This window comes from Aulonocara stuartgranti (genome assembly GCF_965226115.1).
Source record: "Aulonocara stuartgranti genome assembly, chromosome: 22".
Taxonomy (NCBI): Eukaryota; Metazoa; Chordata; class Actinopteri; order Cichliformes; family Cichlidae; genus Aulonocara; species Aulonocara stuartgranti.
This window is the reverse complement of record NC_138957.1, coordinates 31,699,243-31,726,164: the sequence shown is the minus strand read 5'-3', so window position 1 is coordinate 31,726,164 and position 26,922 is coordinate 31,699,243. Positions and strand designations below refer to the sequence as shown.

General features: G+C 38.4%; 4 protein-coding genes across 6 annotated transcripts in view; 1 reads left to right on the top strand and 3 right to left on the bottom strand.

Annotated features, from left to right (window-relative positions):
• LOC309699229 (class I histocompatibility antigen, F10 alpha chain-like) overlaps positions 1-25,510 on the bottom strand; it is a 52,646-nt gene extending 27,136 nt beyond the window's left edge. Inside the window, exon 1 of the mRNA XM_082522176.1 lies at positions 24,984-25,510. Coding sequence (XP_082378302.1) covers positions 24,984-25,035 — 52 coding nt within the window. The 5' untranslated portion in view covers positions 25,036-25,510. The remainder of the gene's footprint in view (positions 1-24,983) is intronic.
• The window catches only part of LOC309699207 (class I histocompatibility antigen, F10 alpha chain-like), a 63,423-nt gene that overhangs the window by 9,154 nt on the left and 27,347 nt on the right, over positions 1-26,922 (bottom strand). The window lies entirely within an intron of this gene.
• Positions 881-7,734, top strand: LOC309699248 (uncharacterized protein). Of its 3 annotated transcripts, none has more exons than XM_082522200.1 (6): positions 881-1,146; positions 2,047-2,107; positions 2,219-2,263; positions 3,844-3,999; positions 4,203-4,295; positions 6,573-7,734. In XM_082522200.1, the coding sequence occupies exons 4-6, from the start codon at positions 3,928-3,930 to the stop codon at positions 6,885-6,887; spliced, it is 480 nt and encodes a 159-aa protein (XP_082378326.1). In that variant the 5' UTR covers positions 881-1,146; positions 2,047-2,107; positions 2,219-2,263; positions 3,844-3,927; the 3' UTR covers positions 6,888-7,734. The 3 variants fall into 3 exon arrangements, with proteins under 3 accessions (XP_082378326.1, XP_082378327.1, XP_082378325.1); XM_082522199.1 differs by having other exon boundaries at positions 884-1,146; positions 2,219-2,267; XM_082522201.1 differs by lacking the exons at positions 2,047-2,107; positions 2,219-2,263.
• On the bottom strand, positions 9,429-21,600 carry LOC309699219 (class I histocompatibility antigen, F10 alpha chain-like). Its single transcript, XM_082522161.1, has 8 exons — positions 21,459-21,600; positions 19,315-19,575; positions 13,479-13,757; positions 12,243-12,545; positions 11,809-11,904; positions 10,904-10,921; positions 10,664-10,732; positions 9,429-10,300 (listed from the first exon to the last, which is right to left on the bottom strand). Exons 1-7 carry the CDS (start codon positions 21,535-21,537, stop codon positions 10,686-10,688), a joined length of 1,083 nt encoding a protein of 360 aa, XP_082378287.1. The 5' UTR covers positions 21,538-21,600; the 3' UTR covers positions 9,429-10,300; positions 10,664-10,685.

Genomic DNA, 26,922 nt, shown 5'->3' with positions numbered 1-26,922 from the left:
TTTTTCTCTTAAAGAAAAACAAAGACGTAAATGAAAGGGAGATAAAAGCTTCTGAAAGCTGCTGTCCTTGTCCAGAGCCTCACCAAACATTTGTAGGAGTAAAGGGAAGTGCTCTTTAGCAAAGTTTGTGTAAAATTCTATTATAAATCGGTCTAATCCAGAAGACAAACAGGACACTGAGACAAGAGTAGGGTATGAAAAGGGACCTAATAACAAACCAGAAAACCTACAATAGGAATAATATAACTTAACTAGGAAACAAGTCACACAGAGAAAACAATAATGAATGAACAAAAATCAAAGAACCAGAATCCCAAAACACTAAGTCGTTGACCAAGGGACACTACCACCTTCAGACTGACAGGTTGGTGGAGCGGCTGAATAAGACTTTAGAGTCCATGATTTCTTTACGAGGATGAATGCAACTGGGATTGCTGGTTAGACCCTCTGCTGTTTGCAGGGCAGGAGGTGCCCCAGGCCTCCATGAATTTTTTTTCCCTTTAGTTATTGTTCAGCAGGAAGCGACGGGGGCTGTTGGAGCTTTTTAAGGAAAACTGTGAGGAAGATCCAAGCCCAGCTAAGAATGATATTCAATATGTTTTGGACCTGAGAGCAAAGCTTCACAATTTGGGGTCCAGGCCCAGGAACATCAGCAGCACCTGTACAACTGAGCAGCTAGCCTGAGGCAATTGTCATTGGGAGACAAAGTGCTTGTATTGTTCCCTTCTTCCAGCTCAAAGCTGCTCGCCAAGTGGCAAGGACCCTGCGTGGTTACATTGCGAGTGGGGGACGTTGACTATGAAGTGTTAAGGTCTGACACAGGAGGAGCCACACACACTCAAAAAAGTCAACTAAGGCAGTTGTTTGATTAATTCAATAGACATTTGTCTATTTAACATGAACATATTGAGTTTAGGTTTTTAAATCATTATCAGTTGTTGGTTTAACATAAAATAACAAAAAGTTTAATGAACTAGATTTGCATTCTTCAGTTCAATTAAATGTAATTATTTTAAATCAACAACTCTAAAACCGATGCCTAGTGCGCATGCTCAAACTTCCCAAAAGTGAAGAGGCGGGAACGCGGAGAAGTTATATGTGTTCAGTGGACTGCCATTTCCCTCTGCGGAATCTTCCACAATACAGGTAAGTAATAAATAACTCAAAATATCTTAGTCAAACGAAGTTGTTTTGTCCATTAATTGTTTAACAATGTTTTTAATTCCAAATGTGTAAGTTGTCATTAGACAGCGGGAGTGGAGCAAATACAGTGAAAATCAGGTATTAGACGGTGCCAATCGGTACCGTCTAATACCTGATTTATAATCCACTCTGGGTATATTTATACTATTATTAGCATTTCCACTTCATTGTTTTTCTTTTCTTTTTTTTTACCCGTTTTTGCAGTTAGTCTTATAGTGTTTTTAGTGGTTATTGATATGTTTAATTCAATATTTAACACGTTTGTAATTCACTTTCAAAGTAAATGAAGTTAGCTAAAGCTAGTATGGTTGTCTCATTGAACTTCTACCTAGCTCTGTTAGCATTCACTTTGGTTTTAAATGACGGTTATTGCAAGACATGGTCTTTGTTCACTTTTTTTATTATCATTTGCATTTTTTATTTCTTTCTTTCTTTCTCTCTCCTTTTATTTTAAGCATTCGGCCTCTCACAGTAATGCAAGTTAAACTAGCATGCGTGATTTGCTAAATATTAGCTGTGTCCAAATTCAGGGGCTGCATCCTTCGAATTGACTTGATGCTAGTGCATGGGAAAAAGAGCATAAACACGAGGTCAGAGGAAAAGGCAATGGCGGATAGTTATGAAAATTGCCTGTGGGACCTTTACCGCAACTACCAGCATCTTTATTGCATAGTGTGAAACACTGCTATTACATTTGGCAACAGATTGGATATTTATCTGTGAATTTTATATTGCAAGAGGTATTTATATGTATTTGTATTTTTTTATACATTTGCAACAAAGTAAAAAAAAATCCACTGTGGAATTTTTATAAAATAATTTTTTCTGTTTTCTTTACCATAGTAACACCACAAAGAAAGCTGACCCCTTTTTCTGATTGTTTGTGCCTCCTCTTTAATACATGGTAAGCCTTTTACCATCATATATTTTTTATGATAGTTTTATGATTTAATCAAAGTGAAAAAAAGGTGCCAATAAAACTATCCTTAAAACTGCTTTTCTTTTTTTCTTTCAGTGACTTGTATGTGGCAGTGCAAGCGTTGTTCCATCAGGGAGAGTAGTAGGTACAATTATTGAAACACTGTACAGGGCTCGCAAAATGGCTAGCCCGACGTCCCAGGGCTAGCGATTTTTCCAGTCGGGCTACCAAAATCTATCTCTGCCCTGCCCGTCGGGCTGTCATAAGAAGGAAAAATATATGTCAATGCTTCTGCATTCTTTCGGAAATGTAGCTGGGTAATTATGTCATTGGCATCGGTGAGCCACTGTCAATATGTGACATATTGAAATCGCGTTTGAATTTGCGCTTGTTTTTTGCTTTCACTTTGCAATCGCGCGACCTGTGTATAGAGAGCGACAGCACTGATCTGTGAGTGATGATAATTTGTGCACCAATTCCTCTGACATCGTCTTATCAATCGTTAGCTTACTATGCAAACATGACAAGTGAAATCTCCCGCAGCTTAAACATGTGAGAGGTTGATCGCGCAGACAATCGCTGAGTGTTATGTGAGTGCGTGTGTAAAAGCAGCAGGATATTAATTGTAGTTCTGCTTAGCCAAATAAGACAGGTCAGGGTGAAGAAGTGACAGCCAAAGAAAAGCTTACCACAAAACGGAAAAGTTATGACAAATCAGACTATAAGGCAAAAAGAAAGTGCAGCTTTATGGTTTCATGGACAAAAGAATTTCTGTGGCTGCAACATGACGAGCTATATAACCGGGGCTGCACATAAGTGGTCCGCAAGTGCGTATTTGCTGTCAAAATAAAAAACGCGCACAAGATAAGAAGTTGCAACGCGTGTTTGCGTACATAAGATTTTCTGGAGGAGGACATATTTGTTTAGAACTCTTAAATATGTCGAAGAAGCTCCTTTAAGCAATTACTTTGGTTTTCCTCCACCTCCAAAGAAATGTCAGAAGGAGTCCGAACCACAAAAGAAGCGCGTATTCTCGCAAAAGTGATTGCAGGAGGTGAGCTGGCTTCAAACAAATGATGAACACACAGATGTGGTGCAGAATGTGCCGTGAAAATCCCACTCTAGCGGACAAAAACAGCCTTTTATATGGATGCAAACGTGCGTTGCAACTTCTTATCTGTTGCGCGTCTTTTATTTTGACAGCGAATGCGCACATGCGGACCACTTATGTGCACCCGTGTAAATAACATAATGTTCTGCCGGGTGTGTTGTTGGTTTTTCCTCGATTTCTGAGTCGACAAGCGCCTTTGTTACTGGGACCAGTCATTTTAAGAAAGGCCCCCATTAGAAATGGATTATTGCTCAGTCTGCAATATCTTTCCCAGAACAAACACCAATTGCAAATAATATACTAAAAATAAACCTGAAAAATCTGTTTAGAACAGCATACTGTGTTGCAAAGAGTGAACTACCACTGGTGCAATTTAGCAGTCTTTGCAAACTTCAAAAAGCAAATGGCCTAGATCTTGGTTCCACTTGCCTCTTACTTGTGACTTTAGTGGAAATTTCAAATTCAGTATCTGACACAGACTGATTCATGTCCTACACAGACAGCACTGATGTCTGCATGGTCTTCTAAAAGCAGCTTTAGTCAGCTTAGATGTGAAGTGAGTGAAATATACAGTTGCGTTTTTAATCAATGTATTTGTTCTCTATTGCAGATTGAGAAGGAGTTTCTGCGAATCACCACAAAGCCTCTGCTATCTACTTTCTTTGCCGAGCTTGACCAATACGCGCCACGCTTAATGGAAATCTTTCTGACCAAAGGAGGGACACGTGGAAAGAAAATAAGAGGTCTCATGCTTGCCATCTCCAAGGTTTGTATTAGGATTGAGTAGACTTTGTCATAGGCAGCAAAAATAACTTTTATTTGGAGATGAAGTTGTCAATTTTGTTTCGGCTTAACAAGTGGTACATGCCAGGTTCTAACCTAAAGAATAATTATGCAAGTTAACTGATTACCCTAGCTTTAAGAAAAACAGACTGGTTTTGGCTCATATTATCTCCTCCTCCTCTCCAGCATGACAACATCCATACCAGACGAGCATGCATCTTGAAGTCTTTGTGCATCCACCTAAACGAAGACTATGAGAAGTTAATAAAGGAGTACTTGGTGAGCCATTGTGACAGCATGTTGTCTGTAACATTCTCATACAAATTGTGACGTTGCCTCAAATGCAAATCATTAAAATTAAAATTTTGAGATTAGCAACAAGACACCTGGTATTGGGGAAAGGATGTCTTGAATACCAAACAGTATTAAGCGTTGCAATAAAGAATTTCTGGAATTTGGTATTGGAAGGAAAGAAATTTATGCCTACTTAAACTTGATACACAAACATACAATGCATTTAACATGCATCAAGACTATATTGCTTTTGAATCTGTACTTGGATTAAAACAAGTCCTGTTGTTTTTTCATTGTTATGGTCATCAGTATTTGTAAATAGAAATGTCTATGAACTTTGAGCTGTTTAGTACTAACACTTCTATACCTGTTTTATTTTAGCAGCTGAGTTAGCCTTTTCTCGAGTCCTGTCCCCCTAAGTTACTCTTGCTACGTCCGACAAACAAATGGTTTCCTCTGCGCACCAATGGGTACCCGAATGTGCGAGCAGACATGCTTCATAATGTTCGGTACATTTACCTGGGAATGGGGCCATACACACTGTTTAATCCATTCACGTTGTTTTTGACTTTGTGAATGGAAAGAACACAACTCCTCCAGACACAATCTCTCGGCGTATCGGTGGGCACACCGCTTCTCCATCTTGCTTGAGGTTAATGTTTGTCAGACACAGTAACGGTTGCTATAATGTGTAATTGGACAATGGCCCTTTCGGGGGAGGGGCCGGTGAGAGGTCAATAGCTAGGTTTCATTTGACGTAGACGTGACGTCGACGTAAAGCGCGAAATTTGACTGGCGGTCGGAAGTGAAAAAGATAAGCGCAAAATCACAGACAGACAGTACGCAAAATGCCTATGTCCTGTTGTGTTTACGGATGCTCCAGTAGGTCGACCAGAGAAACTGATAAACGGTATTTTAGGGTACCAAAAATAGCCCAACGAAGAGGAGAAAAATGGAAAATTCTAACCGAAAAACGTAGGAAAAAATGGATTTTAAATTTACGTTTACAGTCGGGAGGAGCAGAGTCTGCCAATGCCCGTGTCTGCAGCGACCACTTCGTCAGAGGTAATGTTATGTTTGCAAACGAACTTATTAGCATTAGGTAGTCGTTAAATTCTCGTTTACTTAGTGCTTTTAAGTTAGTAGTCTAATATTGACTTGATTGGGACTATAGGCTGCCCAAGTGCTTTGGATGACGAAGAGTCGGAGGACTGGGCTCCGACGGTCAATCTCGGCTACGAACGAAAACCCAGATCGGAATCAGTTCTCAAACGAGAGAAAAGAATGAAGCTTAAGGCAGAACAGCATCGATGTGCAGAGGCGATTTTGGATATGCAACAGACGGCTGAGAGCCCGGATTTGAGCCTAGTGACAGTGGAGAACAGGCTACTAACCCTGCCATACAATTGCAATGAGCTGCAATCACTTCTCCATCCTCCTTTGCAATTACCCAAGTCTTCAGAGGTGTCTCGTTAGACCGCTGAGAATGGTTTACCTTGAAACAAACAACTGTCACTCTAACGAAGTCCTAAGGATGTGGCATGTTTGTTGACGTTAAAGCTAGCTTGACTGTGACTTCGTAAGTGAGGGCTCACTTGACCGCAGTAAAGCCGCTACCGCTAACTGTTAGCGTGTTTAAGATAAAGCAATATAAGAACAAACACTCACCCTTGCAAACACCAAACTGTATCCATCACGGAGACGTTTTGTTCCAAGGTTGTGGACCCTCCCGCTGACAAAAAAATTGTACGCCTCCAGACTCTTGAAAGCTTTCATTTGCTGCCTAGTGTAGTAAGAAGTCTGGAGGACCAAGTAGTTGGTGATATCCACAGCCTCGATAGTAGGCAAATCCTTTACTTCTGTGGTGTATTCGGACATTTTCAAAGAATACGGATCACGTCCGATATATTTTTTAACTATCTGTTTATATCTCTCCCGAGAAACGGGGTCTAAAGTTGCACAATAGCTGCTCTCCTGACTCTCCACAGTGTCCTCCATGTTTACTTCCGCCCTCCACTCAAAAATCGCGCTGCCTCCGCACGTCATCAGAACCACGTGACCGCAACCCAACTATTATGCCACCTCTTTTGACATGAGAGGTGTATTTTATAATTTATGTATTGGAGTAATTACTAACAACTACTTTAGTGGTGTAATTTTCTGTTTATTACTTTGACTACTTGGATTTTATGAACAGCATAGAAACAGTTGTTTAAACAATCTCTTAAATTTTACTTTGTTGTCTTATACTTTTTCATGTAGGATACGGACAGCGAGGCAAAAAGCTGCATGGAGCAAACTGTGATGGAGGTGTACGTCATCCAGAAGGAGGGTGCTGAACCTGAAGATGACCCAGAGGACGTTGGTGTCGTGATTGAGGGTGTGGAGGCTAACACTGATTTGGGTAACATTGCACAAGCATGTGCTCTGTTGTTTGGACTCATATACCGTTTGAACCTGAGCTACCCACCAGAACTTAAATGCACCTTTGAAGTCCTCCAGAAGATACTTTTAAATCTTGATGAACAAAAGCTGTCTTCAAAGGTACAGTTTCTGAAAAACAAGCTTATGGGGTGAGAGCACTTGAAAATGACTGATAGGTCTTGAATGGTTCATTGGTGCAATGGTGATTTCCAATATATAATGTTAATATTTGAGTTGTTTATATTTTTTTTCTTTCATTTAAAACATTTTTTTTAAGTTTTTGGATTCTCTCTGTTGGGCAATTCACCTTTTATACAGCACTGCAGATGATTTTTGTTTGTCCTTATATAGATGGCTCAAAATGGATCAGAAGTACTGACAGAAGTACTATGTTGTGTTTATGTATCAAGGTCCTGTAAAGTTTAAGACCACTGCCACCTGTTAAGTTCACTGTATTATTGTTTCCATTTTGCTTGCTAGCATGTTTTAAAACACAGCAAAACTATATTGCTAGCTGTGGAGGACTGCAACCAAAATTAAAAAAATAAATACAGAAATATAAAAATTGGTCAAACTAATAATTATTTCAATGAGATACACCAAACAAATATAGATTTTCATCACCTATGGAATTTTTTGTTGTTGTTGTATTGCCCCCAAAATATTTCTAATTATTTTATTTTATTTTTCCAAATTCACACAATTCGATTTTGTCACATGTTTTAACTTGCCAAGTGGGAGATGTATTTTTATCTTTTAGTTTAATTTTTTAAAATGCAGTCGATATATTGAGCAAATTTTGCATCTGTTTTTAGTTGTGGAAGCTTTGGTTCCAACATATTACCTATGTAAATAAGTATTCTAACATTTTACCTTTTGAAGTGGCATAATGCTTGCAGGTGTACAAAAATGGTAAGCTTTTATATTGTCCACTAAATCCAGTTAATAAAGATAATGTTATCATAATCTGATTGTGACTTTTTTTGTAAAGTAGTGGGTTTCTAAATGTGTAACAAATGTAAACAAATCTAATTTAAATAATTTGGTTGAAATGAGTGAAATCATTGCCTTGATTAACAAAGTAGTTGTTGAAACAACAAGATTTAATTCTGTTTTCCTAAACTTTTTAAATTGTGTAGAATGAATTAAAACAAATTTCACTCTACATACTTAAATAAATCACTTCAAATCAATGTAAGTATAGTATGTTGATCCAACGTAATCTGATTACATTAAACCACCAAATGCTAAATGTGTTGGTTTGACATGATCGAAAAGGGTTTATTGTACTTGGTTAAATTGTGTGCAAAAAGGGTGCCATGATTAAATTGTGTTCATCCAACAACAGATTTTTTTGAGTGCAGATATATCACCTCAGCCTCTGAAAGACTGGGAAGAGGCTTAAAGCACTTCTCTGGTAAGCCTGGTTAAGGAGAGAGATAAGTTTAGGATGGAGGTGCAAAATTCCACAATTCCCACCTCCCTCTATTATGATGACAATCTCACACAGGTCCAGAGAGCCTATGTTGCTGCATTGCAACAGCATTTTGTAGATGTGTTCTCCACCTTGCCGAGCCGCATATTCAAATTCAAATTTTATTTGTCACACACACACACACACAGCCATACATCTCTCATAGAGCATCATTTTGAAACGTGCCCAGGAGTCACAGTGCATTTACAGCCCTAGAGGAAGCTGACCTTAAAAGACACATTGTTAAAAGGTAATTGGCTGAAATGCTAAAAATGGGAGTAATAGAAGAGTCACACAGCACGTGGTGTAGCCCCATAGTTCTTGTGGTGAAGAAAGATTGGTCTATACAGTTCTTTGCAAGTTTCAGCGCAAGGTGAATGCAGTGTCACAGTATGTGAGTCCCTGACGCAGACATTATTCCACCCTTCCAGAAGAAGCGTGCGGTTGGACAGAGGTAGGCAGATTATCTGGAGTACCACTTGGGAGGTGGGCAGGCGGACCCTCAGATGGATAAAGCAGCTGCCATAGCATCCTGCCCGCCTCCCAGGGCCATAAAGGAGGTGAGTCAGTTCTTGGGGCCGGCTGGTTAAACACCCAGTTTGTGCCAGGCTTTGGAGAGCTGACTAACCCCTTAACTGATCTCACCCGAAAGGGTGCCCCAGATCTGGTCGGGTGGACGGAGCACTGCCAGGCGGCGTTCATGCAATTGAAGGCAGCCCTGTGTAGTGTGTGTAAAGCCCCTCTACACATCTAACTTTTTCCTCCCTTTCATTCTACAGACTAGTAGGAGTAGGCTAGCTCCGATTGCTGGGGTCTAAGTCCGGCGCTGGGAGTATGTGGTGAGGTGTGGTTTATGGCTCAGCTGCAGGGGAGGGGTGACCTACATGACTGATCCCCCATCATCTATTCATGCCTCTCCTTTCTAGTAACCCAGGTCCTGCTGGGTGTGTGGTGTGTGCCGCATACTGTGCTAGAAACATCAGCTGCAAAGCTGCACAGCCAAGAGTGGAGACAAAAAAAACTATAAACATTGAACCATCGTGCAACGCTGTGTGCATTGGGTCCTCTGTCACAGGATACTTGATGAACCTGAGCTCTCACTATGACACCTAAGCTTACTGAGCTACTATCACAAGTTGTATTGTACCGAGTCCATTAATATTTAGGCAGTATTCATGAAACTGTACCTAAGTGTGCATTTTATGACAAAGTCACAGAAATTTGGATTATTTGGGACTTTATTGACAACCAAAGTATGAAAAGTAGAGAAATAACAATGCTGTTTTACTGATACATATTCTACTAATTATTTTTTTAAAGTTTACAGACGAATGAGGAAAACCTTAAAATCCTGAACTATAAACAGAAACACACCCACCAATGTGTTAAAAACATAACCCACACAACCCTCCAGAATCTCAACTTGAACTAAACTCTAAAATCAAAAAACTCAAAACTTATCTTAAATCAAACAACAGAGAATAAACATCATCTTCATTAATTAAGAAAAAAATTCAGACATAAAGAAAAATCTTTTAAGGTCTCCTGGAATTCAACACAAGATTGTCTTTTAAATCAAATTTTACGAAATACACAAGTAAACATGTACAAAATTTAGAAATATATTATGATTCCTTTATCACTGAGAGTGAGGGAATCTCACCATTCATGAGTGATGAAATAATTTACAAGAAAACCCCCACACCAGAAACACTAAACTGATATATGTTTGAGTGAAGATGAACACACAAAGGTTTAATTATGACTGTACTGAGACTGCTGTGACGCTTTCATTGTTTTTATTGTGTTCTACGTCTCTCCAGGTGGTCACGTTTTGTTAGATCTTAGCTTTCATAAATGACTTTTTTTTTTTTTTTTTTTACCGAAAACCACATATTCAGAATAATTGAATGCAACCATTATGATGTATATGTTACAAATTTGCCAACTCATTTTCAAACTTTACCTTTTTGATTAATAAGCATCTGCAACTAGATTTTAGATCTTTTTAACAGATTTTATGATGTGGATATGGAGAACAACGAGCTGACACGTCTTCTCTCAGGTTCTCTTTATCCATCTATCCACAAACCTGAAGATATAAAAAGAAACACTAAATGTTAGGATTGTTCAAATCCACAAATAACATATTTAGGTTCATTAAGATCTAAAATTCTGATTCAATCGAGTATTTACTTCATATGTTTCTGAATGGAATTAACACATTTGTTTTAATGTTGTTAAATCATTTCATGAAATGATTTAACAACATTTAAATGAATATTTAAATGAATAACAATAAAATGAAATTTAAATGTATCTTTTTCTTAATATGATTTAAAGTTATACTAAAGCACTTTTTTGGTTCTATTTAAAAAGGAGATTTTACTACAGCCACTATTGTACACAAGTTTTAAAAAGAGAGAAAACATGAGACAAATATGAGGTAACTCACTGTGTGCAGAGCTGTTTGTGGTTTAGGCTTGAGGAAGCATTTGCTCCTTGACTTCACGGTTCTCTACAGCTGTAGGTCAGAAACACAATGTTAGTCCACATCCTGCTCTCATCTGTCACCATTACAACAATCGAACACAAGAGGAAACAGCCCTGAAAGACTGTTTAGATTAAAGTACAGAAACCCTTTTTAATTTAGTGTAGACAAGAGATTAGAGAAAAGGGACAATGTGTAACTTACGAGATGGGGGACGTTTGTCTGAAATAAAAAGGAAAAAATACATTTTAATAATTTGTTATAAATGTTAACACACTTTTTTCAAGTATTATGTAAGGCATGAACATAATTTCATATTTTCATTTTGCAATCAGAAAAAAAGCATTAACTTAATTTGTAAAATTAAACCACTTAAACATAGACACTGGGCTTACTCATATGTTTATAGATATGTTCTGACTTTGCCCACAAAATGAGCTCATGTAAAATGATATTATTGAATCAGAATCATTTTATACTCGTAGGCAGTTTTTATAATGAGCTTAGTGACAAAATCAATTTGTGGTTAATAAAATAAAGGAATTGAATAGAGGAAATGCTGTTCTAAAAGAGAAACCTGGCTGCTAAGAAAGAAGAGGGGAAAAAAAGTTTTTTGTGAGCAAAGCAACTGAAACAATTGTGTCCGAGGAGGAAGCTGGAGAAGGCACACCTTCCTAATGTAGGTAAAGGTGTGCTTAGGTTATGTTTGTTTGGCAGAAAGAAAGATGATGCAGAAAAAAAGTAAATAACAGACAAGAAAAAGTGAAGTAACTGAACAAAAATCTACAAGTGGGATATTGCAGAGAAGTTATGAAATAAAATAAACATGATTAATAATTAACAGTTTAATATATTTAGCATTTAAAAGTGCTAGCAACCTGCTGGCAGAGAAAGTGTTAAAATACTTAAATATTAATCTGAAGACTCAGCTTACACTGCTTTTGGTTGTTACCTGTTTAATCCTGTGTGCATTGTTTGTTTTCTTTTGAAAACTGTTAATAATGACTTCAATTAAGTCATATTACTCTTACTATCATTATTATTGTTTGCACTATGTCATCATTGTTGTTTGCATTATACAAGACAAATCCAGGAAGTTTGTTTCTCACCTGTCCTCTTTTTGTAAATAAAGAATGCGATCACAGCGATGTCAGCAAGAACAACAACAGCAACAACAACAGAGATGATCATGTAGATGGAATTTCCTGTGGATCACAGAACAAACAAAAGGTGAGAACAAAGTTTCCAATCAGATAACAATCATGTACAAGAGCTTCGTTTATGGTCACTACATATTTGTCTCACTAATTTTTGTTTTCATTCCAACAATAAAAGTTCTGCCATTAAATTAAATTTCAATACATTGCCAATAAATTTGAACATATGTTTCAAAATATACATTTACAAATACAAATATACAAATATACAGAAAGAATATCAAAGCAAACAAACTTTCTCATCCAACATGAACCACAGGGCTATTGCAGTAATTCAAGTGTGTTTCCCATGTTCATCACTCATCTGATCCTGATTCCAGACTCACTTTCATTGGTCCTGATCACTGATTTGTCTAGTTTGGTGACGATGTCCTCGTTCACACCAGAGAGCTGAAACACACATCTGTATCTGTGCCAGTCTTCAGGTGTGACTGATGAGAGATCCAGGTCAACACTCATCTGGAAGGTCCCGTCATTGTTGGTGAGAATCTCTCCTTTGTTCACACCCTCATGAAGCACCACTCCATCTTTTTTCCAGACCATCTCGGCTCTGTTAGGATAGAAACCTGTAGCGTGGCAGGTGACTGGAGAGGAGGAAGACTTCTGGAGGAGAGACACTTTGGGGAGATCTGTGGAGTAAAGACAAACAGTTCATTCTTTCTGTATTATTACTATTACTTGTATTTGAGCTGGAGGGGTGCATAGTGCAGACGAGACGTGAAGAAAAGAGCGCGGACAAGGTGGAGTGGATGGAGACGAGCAAGAGTGGAAAGGAAGGTTTACAAGATGGCAGTGAGACCTGCTGTGATTTAATATCTGAGGATGGTGGCACTGAGACAAATACAGGAGACAGAACTGATGATATTAAAATTATCATAAGGAGTGAGAAGGATTAGAAATGAGTATATCAGAGCTAAAACTGTGGAAGATGATCTGCTATGATGACCAACAACCAACAAGATTATTATTATTATTATTATTATTTAAACCATACCAATTTCTTTTGATGTGATGTAGTTTATAAAATTAGATTTTAAAACTGTCAAAATGCCACACGAAGTGCAATTATATTAACCCTTTCACACATAGTGGTCACTACAGTGGACAACTATTCAAAATCTGTTTTCTTGTATTTGTGTCAGTGTTGATGGTAAACTTGCACATAAACCACTACATTGGACACTGATGAGTCACTCCATAGGCAGGGTTATAGTTGTTATAGTTGTTACATATATTGTTATAAAATACTTTTAAAATATATTTAAAAATATATTTGTTATGTTATAGTTTTTACACAGTGTATATTAATTATTCATTTGTCAAATTCATAAGTCAAAATGTTTGTTGTACAACTAAGTGGACATGTAAAAATACTCTTTGAAAATGAAAAGCACATGTTTAAAAAAAAATGAAGTTCAAAAATCTTTTTTTCATGCCTTAAGATGAATAAAAATACTCTGGTTGAGGTTTTCATAATTCATGCATGAAAAGGTTAATTTAATATCATATTAAGTAATAAACTGAGACATAACTTTTAATCTAATTCTGGTCATAGATTTTACCTGTCCTCATCAGAGAGCTCCTCCCATAGGTCACATACTTCTTCAGCCACTCAGGACAAATCTGGGTGAGGTAGTACTTATACTGTGTGATCGTAGCTTTGTTACTGTCCAACTTCATCTTTGTCATGTGAGCCTGTTGTTTTGGAGCGACCCATGTCGCTGTCTTCGTGTTAAAGCTCATGAAGTCCTCTCCATCATAACCATCTTGGTCATATCCGTTCACTTCACCTGTTTCTTCATCCCATTCACAGCCGTACATCCGCTGGACAATGTGAACACCTGACAGAAACACAGAGACAAAGACTGCAGTGAACCAGAGAGGCTGCACTAAAGTCTCATACTGACACAGAGACGTGATCAACATATAGAGGATCTACATTTTTGGCTGTTTTTGTCTCATTGGAAGATTTTTAAAACCAGTCATCATTAACAATGTAGATTTTACAGAAAGACACTGGGAAAAAACAGAATTCATTTTCTCCCGTTAGCACATCTACGTCCTGCCTGCAGAGATATCACTGCACAGTTTATCTATGCTGCTGTAGGTGGAGCAACTTCCTGTGAGCTGCAGGATCAGACAAACACACTAAGCTGGATCCTCAGCAGCCGACACTTTCCACTTACTTTCCATCCTCTGAAACTCTGCAGCCGTCATCAGTCCTAAAAAATCCTTCCTGTGAGAAACTAAACACCAGACTGTCCTGAGGTTTTTCTAGAGGTGTCTCTGTTTAATATGATCATGTGACATTAATCTAATCTGGAGTTCTACTTACAGCATTTCAGGCTCCAGCAAATGCTTCATGTCATCATTGATGACGATGCAAGAAATAATTTTTGATAAATCAGTTAATTTCTTGTGCTGTGACCTGACAAAAAGGTGAAAAAGGTTCCTCTAAGATTTTACGACCATGTTGTCAAATTTATTACATTTACTAAGAGCAGAGGACTGAAACAATAACTCCGACTTTGAATTTGACTCCATGCTGGGACACTTTGGTGTTTTTCAGCGCTGTGACCAGATCAGATTTTGCACTAAAAATATTAAAACATTCACATTAATGATATTATTGGATGTGTAGCACAGAGATCTGTGAGCGTCGCTGATGCTGTGATGAGAGCAGAGTCTACAGGTGAGGCCGACACGAGGGACGCCTCAGTGCATCATCACAGGTATTTTCTTTATGTGAACATGTGGCGTTACATGTGTGAGGCCACAGCCCAAGATGTGAACATCTCTGTAATGAGGATGATTTTGGAGTTAAGCGTCATTATTTTTAATTCAGTTTGTCTCATTTATTTTGTACAAGGGAAAGTTGATTAAAGTTGTTTTTACCCACAGCAGGATTTAGTGACTTAGATTTAGTTTAACGTCAGATTAGCGTCTGAAACCGGACAGAGCAACATTTAAAACGCTGAATGAAACCGCGCCATTCATTCGGCTTAGTGCTCGGAACTGCTACATGCTGCTGTAAAGGAGGAGCTGCTGATGAAGATTACACACTTTTCCTAAGTTTATGCTGAAATTTAAAGCATTTTAAATGATTACAGCATTTTTTTTTAATACAGATTTTTTCAGACATTGAATGGAGGAAAACAGCGTTTCAGACCCGAACAAAAGCAGAACGGTCTTTGAGAAACAAACAGTCCCAAAAAGTTGATGCTGTTCATCTGGACGTCGTGTTTTCAGTGGGAGAAACGTTTCATCGCTCATCTAAATGACTTCTTCAGCCTCAGCTGACTGCAGGTTTCCCCAACTTTGAAACAGGACTGATGCGTGAGGTCAGTGTCGTGATCATAAACACGCAAACTGTCACGATCATTGATCAGTGGCCCTGAGTAACACGTACAGAGAGTTGAGGAACGGCCTCACAGCCCATTGTTAGTCAGTGCTGCTGGTGATCAAATAGGCAAACTTAAGCGATCACTTTACCAGACTGAGGGATGAGTTGGTGTCTGCGCTCCTTCTTCTTTGATTGGAGTTTAACTACAGTGGATGAGAAACACGAGGAGGCCCCGCATAGTTTAAGAAAACGCCTCACAGCTGTCACTGAGCGCCGGGTAAAGCAGCTCAGTGACCGAGCAAGAGCGCTGTTTTTTCCGCAGCTCTTAAATGTCGCGCACACCCGTGATGTCTAATGCAGCGTTCAAAGACCCTGCCAAAATGTTGTTTTTTCGCTGCTCACATGAAGGCTTTCAAACACCACCCGCTGGCGCTAAATACGGTGTCCTGGCGGGGTTTTCTCCAACCTTTACTGGGTCCTGATTTATTAAATGGCGATTTTTACATCATTTCTTAACCAGACGAATTGGAAAAGTGGCGAATGTTGGCCTAGACGACACCACGGGGCTGTGATCATGTAATTATGTCTGTACTGTGGATGAGTTTGGAGATGAGCGTCAGTATTTTTAATTCAGTTCGTCTCATTTATTTTGTACGAGGTTGATTAAAGTTTTTTTACTTGAGGATTTAGTCGCTGTGAGTTTTTTGGGTTAAAGTGAGGAAACATGTCGAGTTAAAGAGGACGTGAAACAGCACATTTTACAGCTTTGACACAAAATTAAGAGCGTTGTGATTTATTCTGAGAGAAACGTTGGATTAAAAGTGATTCTTGTTTTAAGTCATTTTCCTGCTCGCTGATTTGTGGTCGTTACAGCACTCATTACGTCACCAGGTCGGCTGGTTGGGCAGCGCTCCCAGGAGAGGTGAGCTCATCAGAAACTATAAAAGGGCGGAAGATGAAGCCGACAGCTGTTTTGATGCCCCGCCCACACACCTCACAGCTCACGCTTTGGAGCCAGTGAGGAGGAGAGAGAGAGTGACCACAGGAAGCAGCTCAGAGGATCAGCAGGTGGAGCGAGCAGGTGAGGAGAGGGCGAGCGACACCACCTGTCGCGTGCGTGAACGCTGCAGGGAGACGGCGAGCGAGTCGAGCTGCTGTCAGGAAGCTGCTGTGGATCCAGCAGGTGCTGACGGTCTGACATCTGAACGTCACAAAGTCGTCTCTAACCTGTCATCTCCTTTTCTTTATGAAGTCTGACAGAAGGTTAGAAAACGAGCAGCTGCACCACCACGACTCAGAGGTGAACTACACCGACTCAACCTGACAAAGATCATTTACTGATCGACTGTTAGCGTCCAGTTTGTTTCTGCTCTTATCGTAGCTGCAGAACAACGATGATGCTGGACTCAGTTATGCTGGACTCAAAGCCTCTGATACACGGAGCATCGTTTCATCTTTCAATCTTTAAACTAATTTAGTTTCAGTAATTATTTCTCTACATCAGTCAAAACTCTACACAAACAGTAACAGCTGTAATAAACTGATGGCTGCTACATCCACAGATTTAACCTGCATGGAGGAAGAAGACGAGGCGGCTCCGCCTCTCTGCACCTCTTCCTGTTAGTGTTTTATCAGACGAGTAAAATCAGGTGATGTAAAAGGATCTCCGTCACTGGCAGAGAGTTAATCGCAGCACAGCTGACGACACCGCTCTGATTTAGACAAATGAAGGTCAAGTCTGAGCTGCTGCAGTGAACAGTTTCTCCAAAGCTTCCAGATTTTACCTGAATATTAATAAACGTGAACTCATCACAGACGCTCCAAATCTGACCTTTGGAATATCTCCATGAAACAACAGCTTCCATATTTAAGGATGTGAATCACTGAGGAACAAAAGAATGAATCTAAGTCTGATCCCTCCTACAAAAAGAGTTAAAAACAAATTCAGCTCTCTCACTGAGAGGAAGAGTTTTGACTAAAGCAGGAATCTCTGGTGTCCCTGAGGCAGCGCTGGCTCGACGCCTCCATAATAAACCATCAAAGACACTGACCGGCTGCTCTTCAGCTTCATGCTTATAAACAGTACATTTGCATAATGACTGAGTAACAATGGGCTGTGATCAGTTTCATGATCATAAATCTGTCATGATGATTGACCAATGACATGAGTACCATTCGGAGAGTTGGGGAACGGCCTCACAGCCCATTGTTAGTCAGTGGTGCTGGTGTCAGTAGATAAAATAGACAAACTTATGTGATCACAATGCTCAAAGTGAAATTCAGTCTCCTCTCCTTCTTTGATTGGAGTTTAAACCACCGGGAGGCCCTGAAAACGCTCTCAGCTGTCACAGAGCTCAGTGAACGGCCAAGAACGCGTTTTTTCCGTCATTCATAAACGTTGCGCAGCCTCAAGTGGAGTTCAATGACTGAAAAAAAAAATCAGTGGTTTTTATTCGCCGCTCGTAAGGACGTTTTCTGTCGGGGTTTTCGTTGAGTTTTACAGCGACCTGATTTAAAAACGCCGCCTTAAATAATCAACCTTCAGCCAGTTTATGGGAAATTTAAGACATTTTAACGCTTTAATTTCCCCATTATATTTTCAGGCTGTTGTCTATTAGTAAAAAAATTTAATCAATCTGGGACCAAAAATATTCAACATAAACTGAAAGTCAAACTTAATGTCATTTAAAAATGAGACAAAAATCAGTTTGAAATTTAAAAAAAAAAAATCTGATTTTCATGACAGATCTCAGCTTGTATCGTCTGTCTGTTAGTTTGTGTTTCTTATTTTTGGTCTAATTCTCACTAAACTCTTGTGCTATTAGACTCAAACTGAAAGTTAATATTTGTTTATTTTCCACAGAGTAACTTTCATGTATTTATGATATATTTATGGAACCTCTGCTAATGAAAGATAAGCTTGGGAACATTTCCTCATGAAAACAGGCTGAATGTTTGCTCCATTTTCACAATGTTTGATGCATTTAGTTAAATATATTTAGTTATTAATGAGGATGTTTGCTGGTTTACAAAATCATCTCAGAAAACAGTGAATTTCCTCATAAATAACTTAAATATACGTGACAGTGATCTTCAGCACATTAAAGTGTTACTCTCACATGAATGTTCATTAAGATGATTCATAAAGAGGGCATGTTCACTGAGCCGTCTCTACTTTCACTTTTTTCCATTTTTATATTAAAGATAACATCAGTATGTGTTTAATGGAATCTGAAAATATTATCTGAGGCAAATGTAAAAACTGTGACGTTGCAGCACATTTACCATCTACTCTGGATGATAAATTATGTGTCTGACATATTTCCTTTTTTATAATTTTTTACATGTGATTATTTGTAAGGACGATTAAACTGAGACACGGAGCGACTTCCTGTGAGCTTCAGGAACAGACAAACACAGTAAGATGGATCCTGAGCAGCAAACTCAGATCCTGATCCTGGTTTAAGTTTCCATCCTCTGAAACTCTGCAGCCTCCTATCGTTCTAACAGAATCGTCTAACTGGGAGAAACTACACACCAGACTGTCCTGAGGTCTTTCTAGAAGCTTCCACTGAAGGAGAGTTTCAGTCCAGGATTGTTTTTATTAAAAGTCAAATATCAGTTCACAGTAATTGTAAAACAAATAAATCTCAGTCTGATTATTTAGATCCTGCATGAGATTATTTTCTGATTAATTAGTTCATTGAGAAATTGTAGCAAAAACAACCGTCAACGTCTCAGAGACAAAAATCCTAAATATAAACAGAAAACTTCAAATATAATTAATTTTTACGTTATTATTTTAATATTTTGATCAACTAATCAGTTAACTGACAGTTTATATCAGTTCATACAAACAAGATTATTAAGGCTGTTTGAATTAAATTAAAGCTTCACAGACTGTAGTTCTACATTCATTATGAATTATTATGTTAATAATTTTAATCTGTAATCTGAATGAAACATTTAATGTGTGCAAACCTGTTTACTACTGTAAACAAAACACACTGAAAACATTAACAGCAAATATCAGTAAAAATGAAACATGAACAAACCTCCAGTTTGGTTGAAGCGCTGCTTTAAAATCTCAATGTTGGCTTTGAACGCCTGCTGGGCGCCCACAGCAATCTGAGTCTGACTCTCCCAGTACTGCTGATCTGTGTTCCTGGCAAACCAGTCCTGTTTAGGAACATCTCTCTCCGTGACACTGTCATAATAATCAATCTGAACATCATCAACCATCCCAACAGCCACAAACTCTGGGAAGTTTGGGACTTGAGAGGATCCAGTGTAGAAATACTTCAGCGAGTGGGTCACTGTAAGAAACAGTTAATGTTGTGAGATCTCAGGAACACAGATTTATAAATCTGGTTATTTTTTAAATAACACAATAAGAAAAACTACAGCACATTAAAGTCATCCTGTAATAATCCTGCTGTCCCTTCAATAAACACAAAATAGATTTATGAATAGATATTCAGTGTTTATTGTCATTTTCTGATCCTCTTTTCTTCAAAACTGTAATTTTGTGTTTTGCAACAGATTCTAGTTTGAACCTGATTTTCACAGAAAGCTTTAAAGTTTTAAAACTGGTGTTTTTATCCTTCAGCTTAGTTTAATTCAGTTTTCATGATTAATGGTTTGAACTCTTTATAACTTTAATTTGACTATATTTTTTTATTTTCAGTGTTAAAGAAAGTGCACATTATTTTTAATCTGTTTTGCTTTTGTTAGCCGCTGTATGAACCGTAAAGTTTCTTCTTTCCTTTTTCTGAATCAAGCAGCAGGACTTCTAAAGTGAGTTGTTTTCTTTTTTGTTTCCGTTTTTTATATTATAAATTATATGAGTTCATTTCATTGTTTTGATGTGACTGTCCAGACTTTTTTTTTTTCATAATTTTCTGGGTTTCCCATGCTTCTTCTTTGTTTATATTATTTTCACAGACTTTAGTCAATTAATGCACATTCAAAATTGTTACAGAAACTTTCCAATATGTTTGATCAACAATATTATCAATAAAAAGCTAATGTTAAGTTAATATTATTGGGGGAATATTATCTTAAGCATTTTGAGTTTATATTTTATTCTGTAATCAGGTTTGCAGGAGAGTTCTCAGTTATCAAAAGTACATGGATTTGTTTGTTTATTACTGACCAACGCACACAGTAGTTTAAAACGCTTCTCATTAGCGCCCCCTGGTGGAGGAGCGAGTGTGTTGCAAAACCCATCAGGGATTTCTCACCTGCAGCTTCTTATTGATCATTCAGCAGTGATAACAAAATTAGTTCATGATGGTATGTGTAGTGTACTCACACTTTACATACATAAACTATCTGATATTATGAAGTAATAATGATTTAATTTGCATCTCAATTCAGTTCAATTGAATTCTATTTTATTTTATTTATACACGTCACAACAAAAGTCACCTCATTGCGCTGTTAATTAAGCAATAACACCAGAAAAACAGTGAACTTCATATCCGGGTGTAACTACTCGTTAGTTACGACATGTGTGCGCATGTTTGTCAAACAGAAAATATTCACAAACATAAAACTGGTGAATAATACTGAAGACAATACAAAGCAGGAGTCTTTTAACTTTTAATAGACTACATCAAATGACATGTGGCTCTTCATATACTGAACAAATAATTTTTAAATAATAATAAAATAAAAATAATATTTATAAAGATACTTAAATGAACTTTAGTTAACTTTAATGAGCAGCTGTTGTGTGAAAATGTTTTAAACCCTCATGAAAATTAAAATAGTACTTAGTTTTTAAAATAAACGTTTTAATTACTGTCACCAGATTATCATCAGACCTCCTCACTGATGTTTTATTTGTTGGACTGTTTGGAGAGACAGCAGAGTCACAACGCTTAAAAATGCGTCACGAACGGTTTAAACCCGGAAATCATCAAATAGTTTTGGACATAAGTCGCCTTGTTTTAATCTTTGCCTTCATCTAAACTTTAATGTTTATTATTAGGTATTGAAGAGATAAACAGACGATTTAATTACCTGTATAATATAATCGATTGTTTCTAAACATTGACATTTTCTACTAGGATCCATTACAACTAAATGTTTAGCGTACAGGAACTTTCAGGGGAGCAAACAGTCCGTCCATTTGTCTTTCAAATTACATAAATCTGACATAGAAAAAGACAAAAAATATAACAGTCAAACTGACCTGCTGCTGCCCCCTGTATTTCCAGGAGAAGAAGGAAGATGAAGGCTTTCATCTTCTTCTTCATTGTGACCATAAACATCCAAACCTTTAACAGACTTTATGCGCTCGCTTGTCCAGAAAAAGCTAAAATGGAGAACCAGGAGAAACGTCACCATTAGCCTCGATCAGAGCCAATAGGGATTTACTCTGAGAGTAAACGTCACTGAAATCAACGAAACTGAAAGTAAAATATCTCATATGAACCAGTTTATCACGAAAGGAAGGTTAGTTTCAACAAACAAGGTAAAGTACTGAGAACAGTAACTAACAGGTAACCGACAAGGTCACGACAGAAGTACAGCACAGGAATCCTGAGTTTGTCTGAGTGACTTTCCAAGAGAGTTTTCTCTCGAGAGATCTGTGGATCAGTTTGTGCTGGCACCCTGGACAGCTAGCAATCATTCCTTTTGTTTGTAACCCTGTTTTGCCTTCACCGTAAATAAACACAATGTCACTGAACCTTTAAGTCTCACACTCTTGAGTCCAATTCTTTCCAGTGTCCATGACAGTTTAATCGATTAACTGAGAAATTGCAGAAAAAACAGGAACCTGTAAATATTTGGAGTTTAGTTGGATGAAATACTTTCATCATGATTTAATCATCAAACCTGCTGTTGATTAATTTTCCTTTGACCATCTAATTGAGTATTTGGTTCAAGACTAAGCCACTGTGGTCAAGGCAAGTTAATACCATCTAAACAAGAGTTCGGACTGTGATCTAAATGACAAATTTTCAATGTACTGAAAAAACAAACAAAAAAACATTGACAGCATGTGTCAGTAAAAACATCAACAAACCTCCAGTTTGGTTGAAGCGCTGCTTTAAATTATTAATGGAGGAAGAAACGCAGTGTTCCTCTCCCAGTGCTGTGTATCTGCTGCAACGTTCATCCACTGCTGTTTGGGTTCAGCTCTCCTGGTGCTGCTGTCATAACGAATCATCTGAACTTCATCAATCATCCCCGTGGATCCGGCTCTGGGGACTCGGGGTCCGTGAGCAGTGTGGGCTATTATTATTATTATTATTATTATTATTATTATTATTATTTGGTGTGTGTGTCGTCTGCACTGCTGCTGTTCTCTGTCCACATTTGTATGTAGGCAGGTGTGTGTGTGTGCATGTGATGTGTAGCTGTTTTCTGTGGCCAAGTCACAGCCACCTGGCCACACCCGAAGTCCTTGCCACACACCTGCTGCTGATCTGGGCTCGTCGGGGGAGCTGTTTAGGAGAGCGATGGAGCTTCCACCGACGCGGGATTATTGCGTTAGACTTCACGTCAGTCTTCTAGTTTAGTTTAAAAGTCAGTGAGTGTATGTCTGCTGGGATTAAGTGTTTTAACGGCTGTCTCTATTGTTTTCCTCAGGAGGAGTGTGGGACGAGAGAGAGCAGTGAGCACGGGGAGTGCAGAGACACAGGAGCAGAGAGCACTAAACAGGGACTTTTTGGGAAGAAGGCACGACACGGGAGTAAAGGGAGAGCGCAGGGATTTATTGTCATTTTTGCACTGTAAATAAACGCACCACTTGCAGTGAAGAGTCCACCGTTCTTTGTCCTCCTTTCCCCCACATCCCCACGGCTTGCCCTGGCAAACCGTGACAATCCCAAGTGTAGAAATACTTCATAGAGTGGGTCACTGTAAGAAATATTTAATGTAGTGAGAAACAGCTTTAAAAATCAGCACATTTTCAAAATAAAAAAACTATACCCACATAGCAAGCAGGTGTGCCCCGGATCTGGTGTGAAGCCGGCACTGCTGTCTGACTTCTGGCATGATAAGACGTATGTCATCCAGGTATGGGCCAAGCCTGGCATAGATGACACTGTTTATGTGATGGCATGCCACATCTGGCCCGATTGTGGTTTGGTGTATGTGGCCCAGGCTCACAGAAAACGGGTCTGGCCCGGATCCGGCATTAAGCTGGCACTTCTGACTGACTGGTGTCATGGCAAAGTGTATGTCAACCAGATGTGGGTCAGGTCTGGCAATGATGGCACTATTTATGTTCCTATTTTCCTATTTTAGTTAGGAGACCCAAATGCCATGTTGCAATACTATACTGCTATGGTAGCCAACGTTTCAAATACAGGTTTGACAGGTTTGTAGTGTACACTTATACAAAACCTAGTGACGGTTTACTCATTTCTGCCAGTGTGTGGCTGTAACTCAGGAGGTAGAGCAGGTCACCTACTGCTCAGAAGGTTAGCGGTTTTATCCCTGGCTCCTCCAGTCTGCATGTCAAGAGTGTGAATGTAGTTAGGAAGCACTCAGTTTAGAGAAAGCGTGTGGTTGGGTGAATGTGACATGTTGTATAGACCACTTTCAATAATCTGGGAACGTGAAAAGCGTTGTATAAGAATCTGTTCATTCACTGTCTGAACAGAGTTTTGTCATGTTACTTTTGCACTGTTATGCACATGTTTTTATTACATGGCTTAATTAAGGTACACATTAGGCTGACATCTGGGGCCAGAGTTGAAACTCTTCTGGGCCAGTAAAGGAGCACCAGTGTGTCTGCAACTGGCCTTGTGCTGGCCCATGTGTGGGCCGCCTCTGGCGAACCAGATCTGGGTCACCAAAGCGCCGCCATCCTTTGCGCTATGTGGGCCACGTGTAAGCACATTGTGTGGGACAGATCCGGGCCATACCAATTTTGCTATGTGGGTAGTGTCTCCTCTATAAATACAAAAATAGATTTATGAATCAATGTTTTATCTTTTCAGATTATCTTATATTAAAAACTTACATTTTGTAACTACAATATTGTTTTGTAAAAACTGTTGTTTGTAGGTCATTTTGATTTGGTTATACTTTCATGATGCATCAGTAATGATTTACAGTCCTTATTATGGCATTAACCCGACCATAGGCTGCCAGTAAATTATTATTATTTTTTTTTAAATATTGTGCAGATTACAACTGTTTCTTTCCCTTTTTGCTTATATAACACTTCTATACCTTACACCATAAAACATTATGAGCAGCTTAAATTTTTCTTCGTCTACAATTAGAAATTTAATTTCAACAAAAATAATTTGTAAACCAACACTCATTTAGGTTTTGATGTTTGTAGCTGCTTGTAGGCTTTCTGCAAACAGCTACAAACATCAGGGACTCAAACCAGCCCTCTCACAGCCTGTTCTCACTCCAGCATCTGGAAAGAGGAGACGGAGCATCAGCTGCAGAACCAGCAGGATGCTTGAAGACTTTGCACTAACAATCCTTATTTTAGATTTGTTATTACTGTATTTTATTTCTTTTACTGATCATTGTAGCGTAGAGGCTGATGAGAAGCAACATTTTGTTGAAGCCTTTGTACTTCTGTAAAAAAACAACAACAACAACAACAAAAACAAACAAACTGCGAAATAAAAAATAAACTTTGAATCTTGAATATATGCAAGCCGAGAGTCTGTTTACAGTAACACCTGAGCCACCTGAGAGCAACACTATCTCTAAAGAACAGTTTCATTTTTATGAAACTTACCTGCAGACACAGACGCTGTCCAGTAAAGAAGCAGCATCATAAACGTCCTCATTTTCAATTCAATACTCGCAGTATAAGAAGAAAAAATTAATACAACCGTTTATTGTTTGAATTTTGCCACAAAATGAAACTACAGCCTCTGAGTCCGCACGCGCAGTGACTCCTCTCTGACCAATAGGAATTCAAAGCTGGATGCGCCTCACCAGTAACCAGGCAAAATGGGAGAACCGAGGTTTATTTATTTACTAATTTATTTTGGAAAGTGAAACGCTTCAGGCAGAAACAAAGAGCTAGTAACGCCTAATCTGTGATTAGAGACCTAAAGTGACGTAGTGATTAAAGACACATACCAATCATGTATATTTGTGTCACAGCTGTTATCACATATTTTCTGGAGTTATTTGTACTTAATCATATTCTTACTAATGCCATTTTAAAAGTAGTTTAAATTATGCTCATGTTTACACAACTATGCAATTAACCTTGAGTTCCCAGAGTAATCCAGATACAATTATTCATCCACCCACAAATTTAGCTTGCAACCTATTTCACCACATTTTGGACAAGAGATAAGGTGCACTCTAACAGGTCTCGCCCAGAGAGAGAGAAAGAGCAACCATACACTCTCACATCCACACCTATGCTTCATTTAATCACCAGCAGGGGCGGAGCGTGGGGGTGGCTTACGGGGCTTAAGCCCGGGTTGTTTTGTCAGAAGCCCGGGGTATTTTGGAGTGTAATTTTTTCATAGTTAGATGCCTGGCTGACAACTGTATAAAACAAAAAGTACACACAATATTCGAAGCACATAGTGCACACTGTGGGAATTTACGACTGTGCGTGAATCCCCCCCTGATATTGGTATGATCCAAGCTCAGGCACTAAGCGACTGAGCGAGGGGGCGGGGGGAGCTGCTGAGTGCGCTGTTGGAGAGACGGAGCCAGCCATACTAAGGAGAGCTTAAGTTTGACCAGGTACCAAAGCAAATCATTCGTACCGTACAAATAATGTAAATATGACGGTGCATCACGAAAGATTGATATCAAACTGATCACTTGACCAATATTACGTTACTTGCTCTTCAAGTGAATCAACAAATGGCGAAATGAAAAGCCGAACAAATGCTATTTTTTAGAGAGTCTTAGCTTACGTGTGTTTATTTCATATTTTCAGTTCTTACCCTCCCCGACTAAATCGGTTTCAGTTATGTACTGAAACATAAGAATGGACATTAGAGGGTTCTTTCAAAGAAAAACCTCAGGTAAATGTTATTTTATATATTATGCTTTGTATGTTGTTCAGTATATTTCTATGCAAAACAAGAGGGATTTCAGTACACAGCAGGATATTCACATTTGTAACCAGATATTTACATACACTTTAGGGAGAAAACATAAAACATTTTTACTGTACAACATCAATTTAGAGTAAACTTTTGTTTTAGATAAATATTGAAATATCTTTTGAATTAGTTAAATGTCAGAATAAAGAGAGACAGAGCTTTCTATTTTTTATCACTTTCATTAAATTTAGGAGTACATATACACTAAGTTTATTGTTAATTAATAAGAAAACTCCAGAGGATTCCATTCTGAGCTGAAGAAGCTTCTGATAGGTTAGTAGAGTCCATGTGAGTAAATTGGTGGCACAGCTGTGGATGCATATAAGGCAAAACACAAAGCCTGTTTCTGTGACATGGGAAAATTAAGAGATGTCAACCAAAACACCAGGAAAAGAACTGTGGAGCTCCATAAGTGTGGCTCAATTTGAATACAATTTGGTGCCATTTGCAATTAAAAAACACAGACAGTTTCTCTCTTTACTCTTAAAGTTAACAAATATGTTTTTTATATTTATCAATCTAAAAAAATAAACATTTAGTCTGATTTGATGTTACAATTAAAAAAGTGTTTGTGTTTTGATCTGAAGAGTTTGTAAA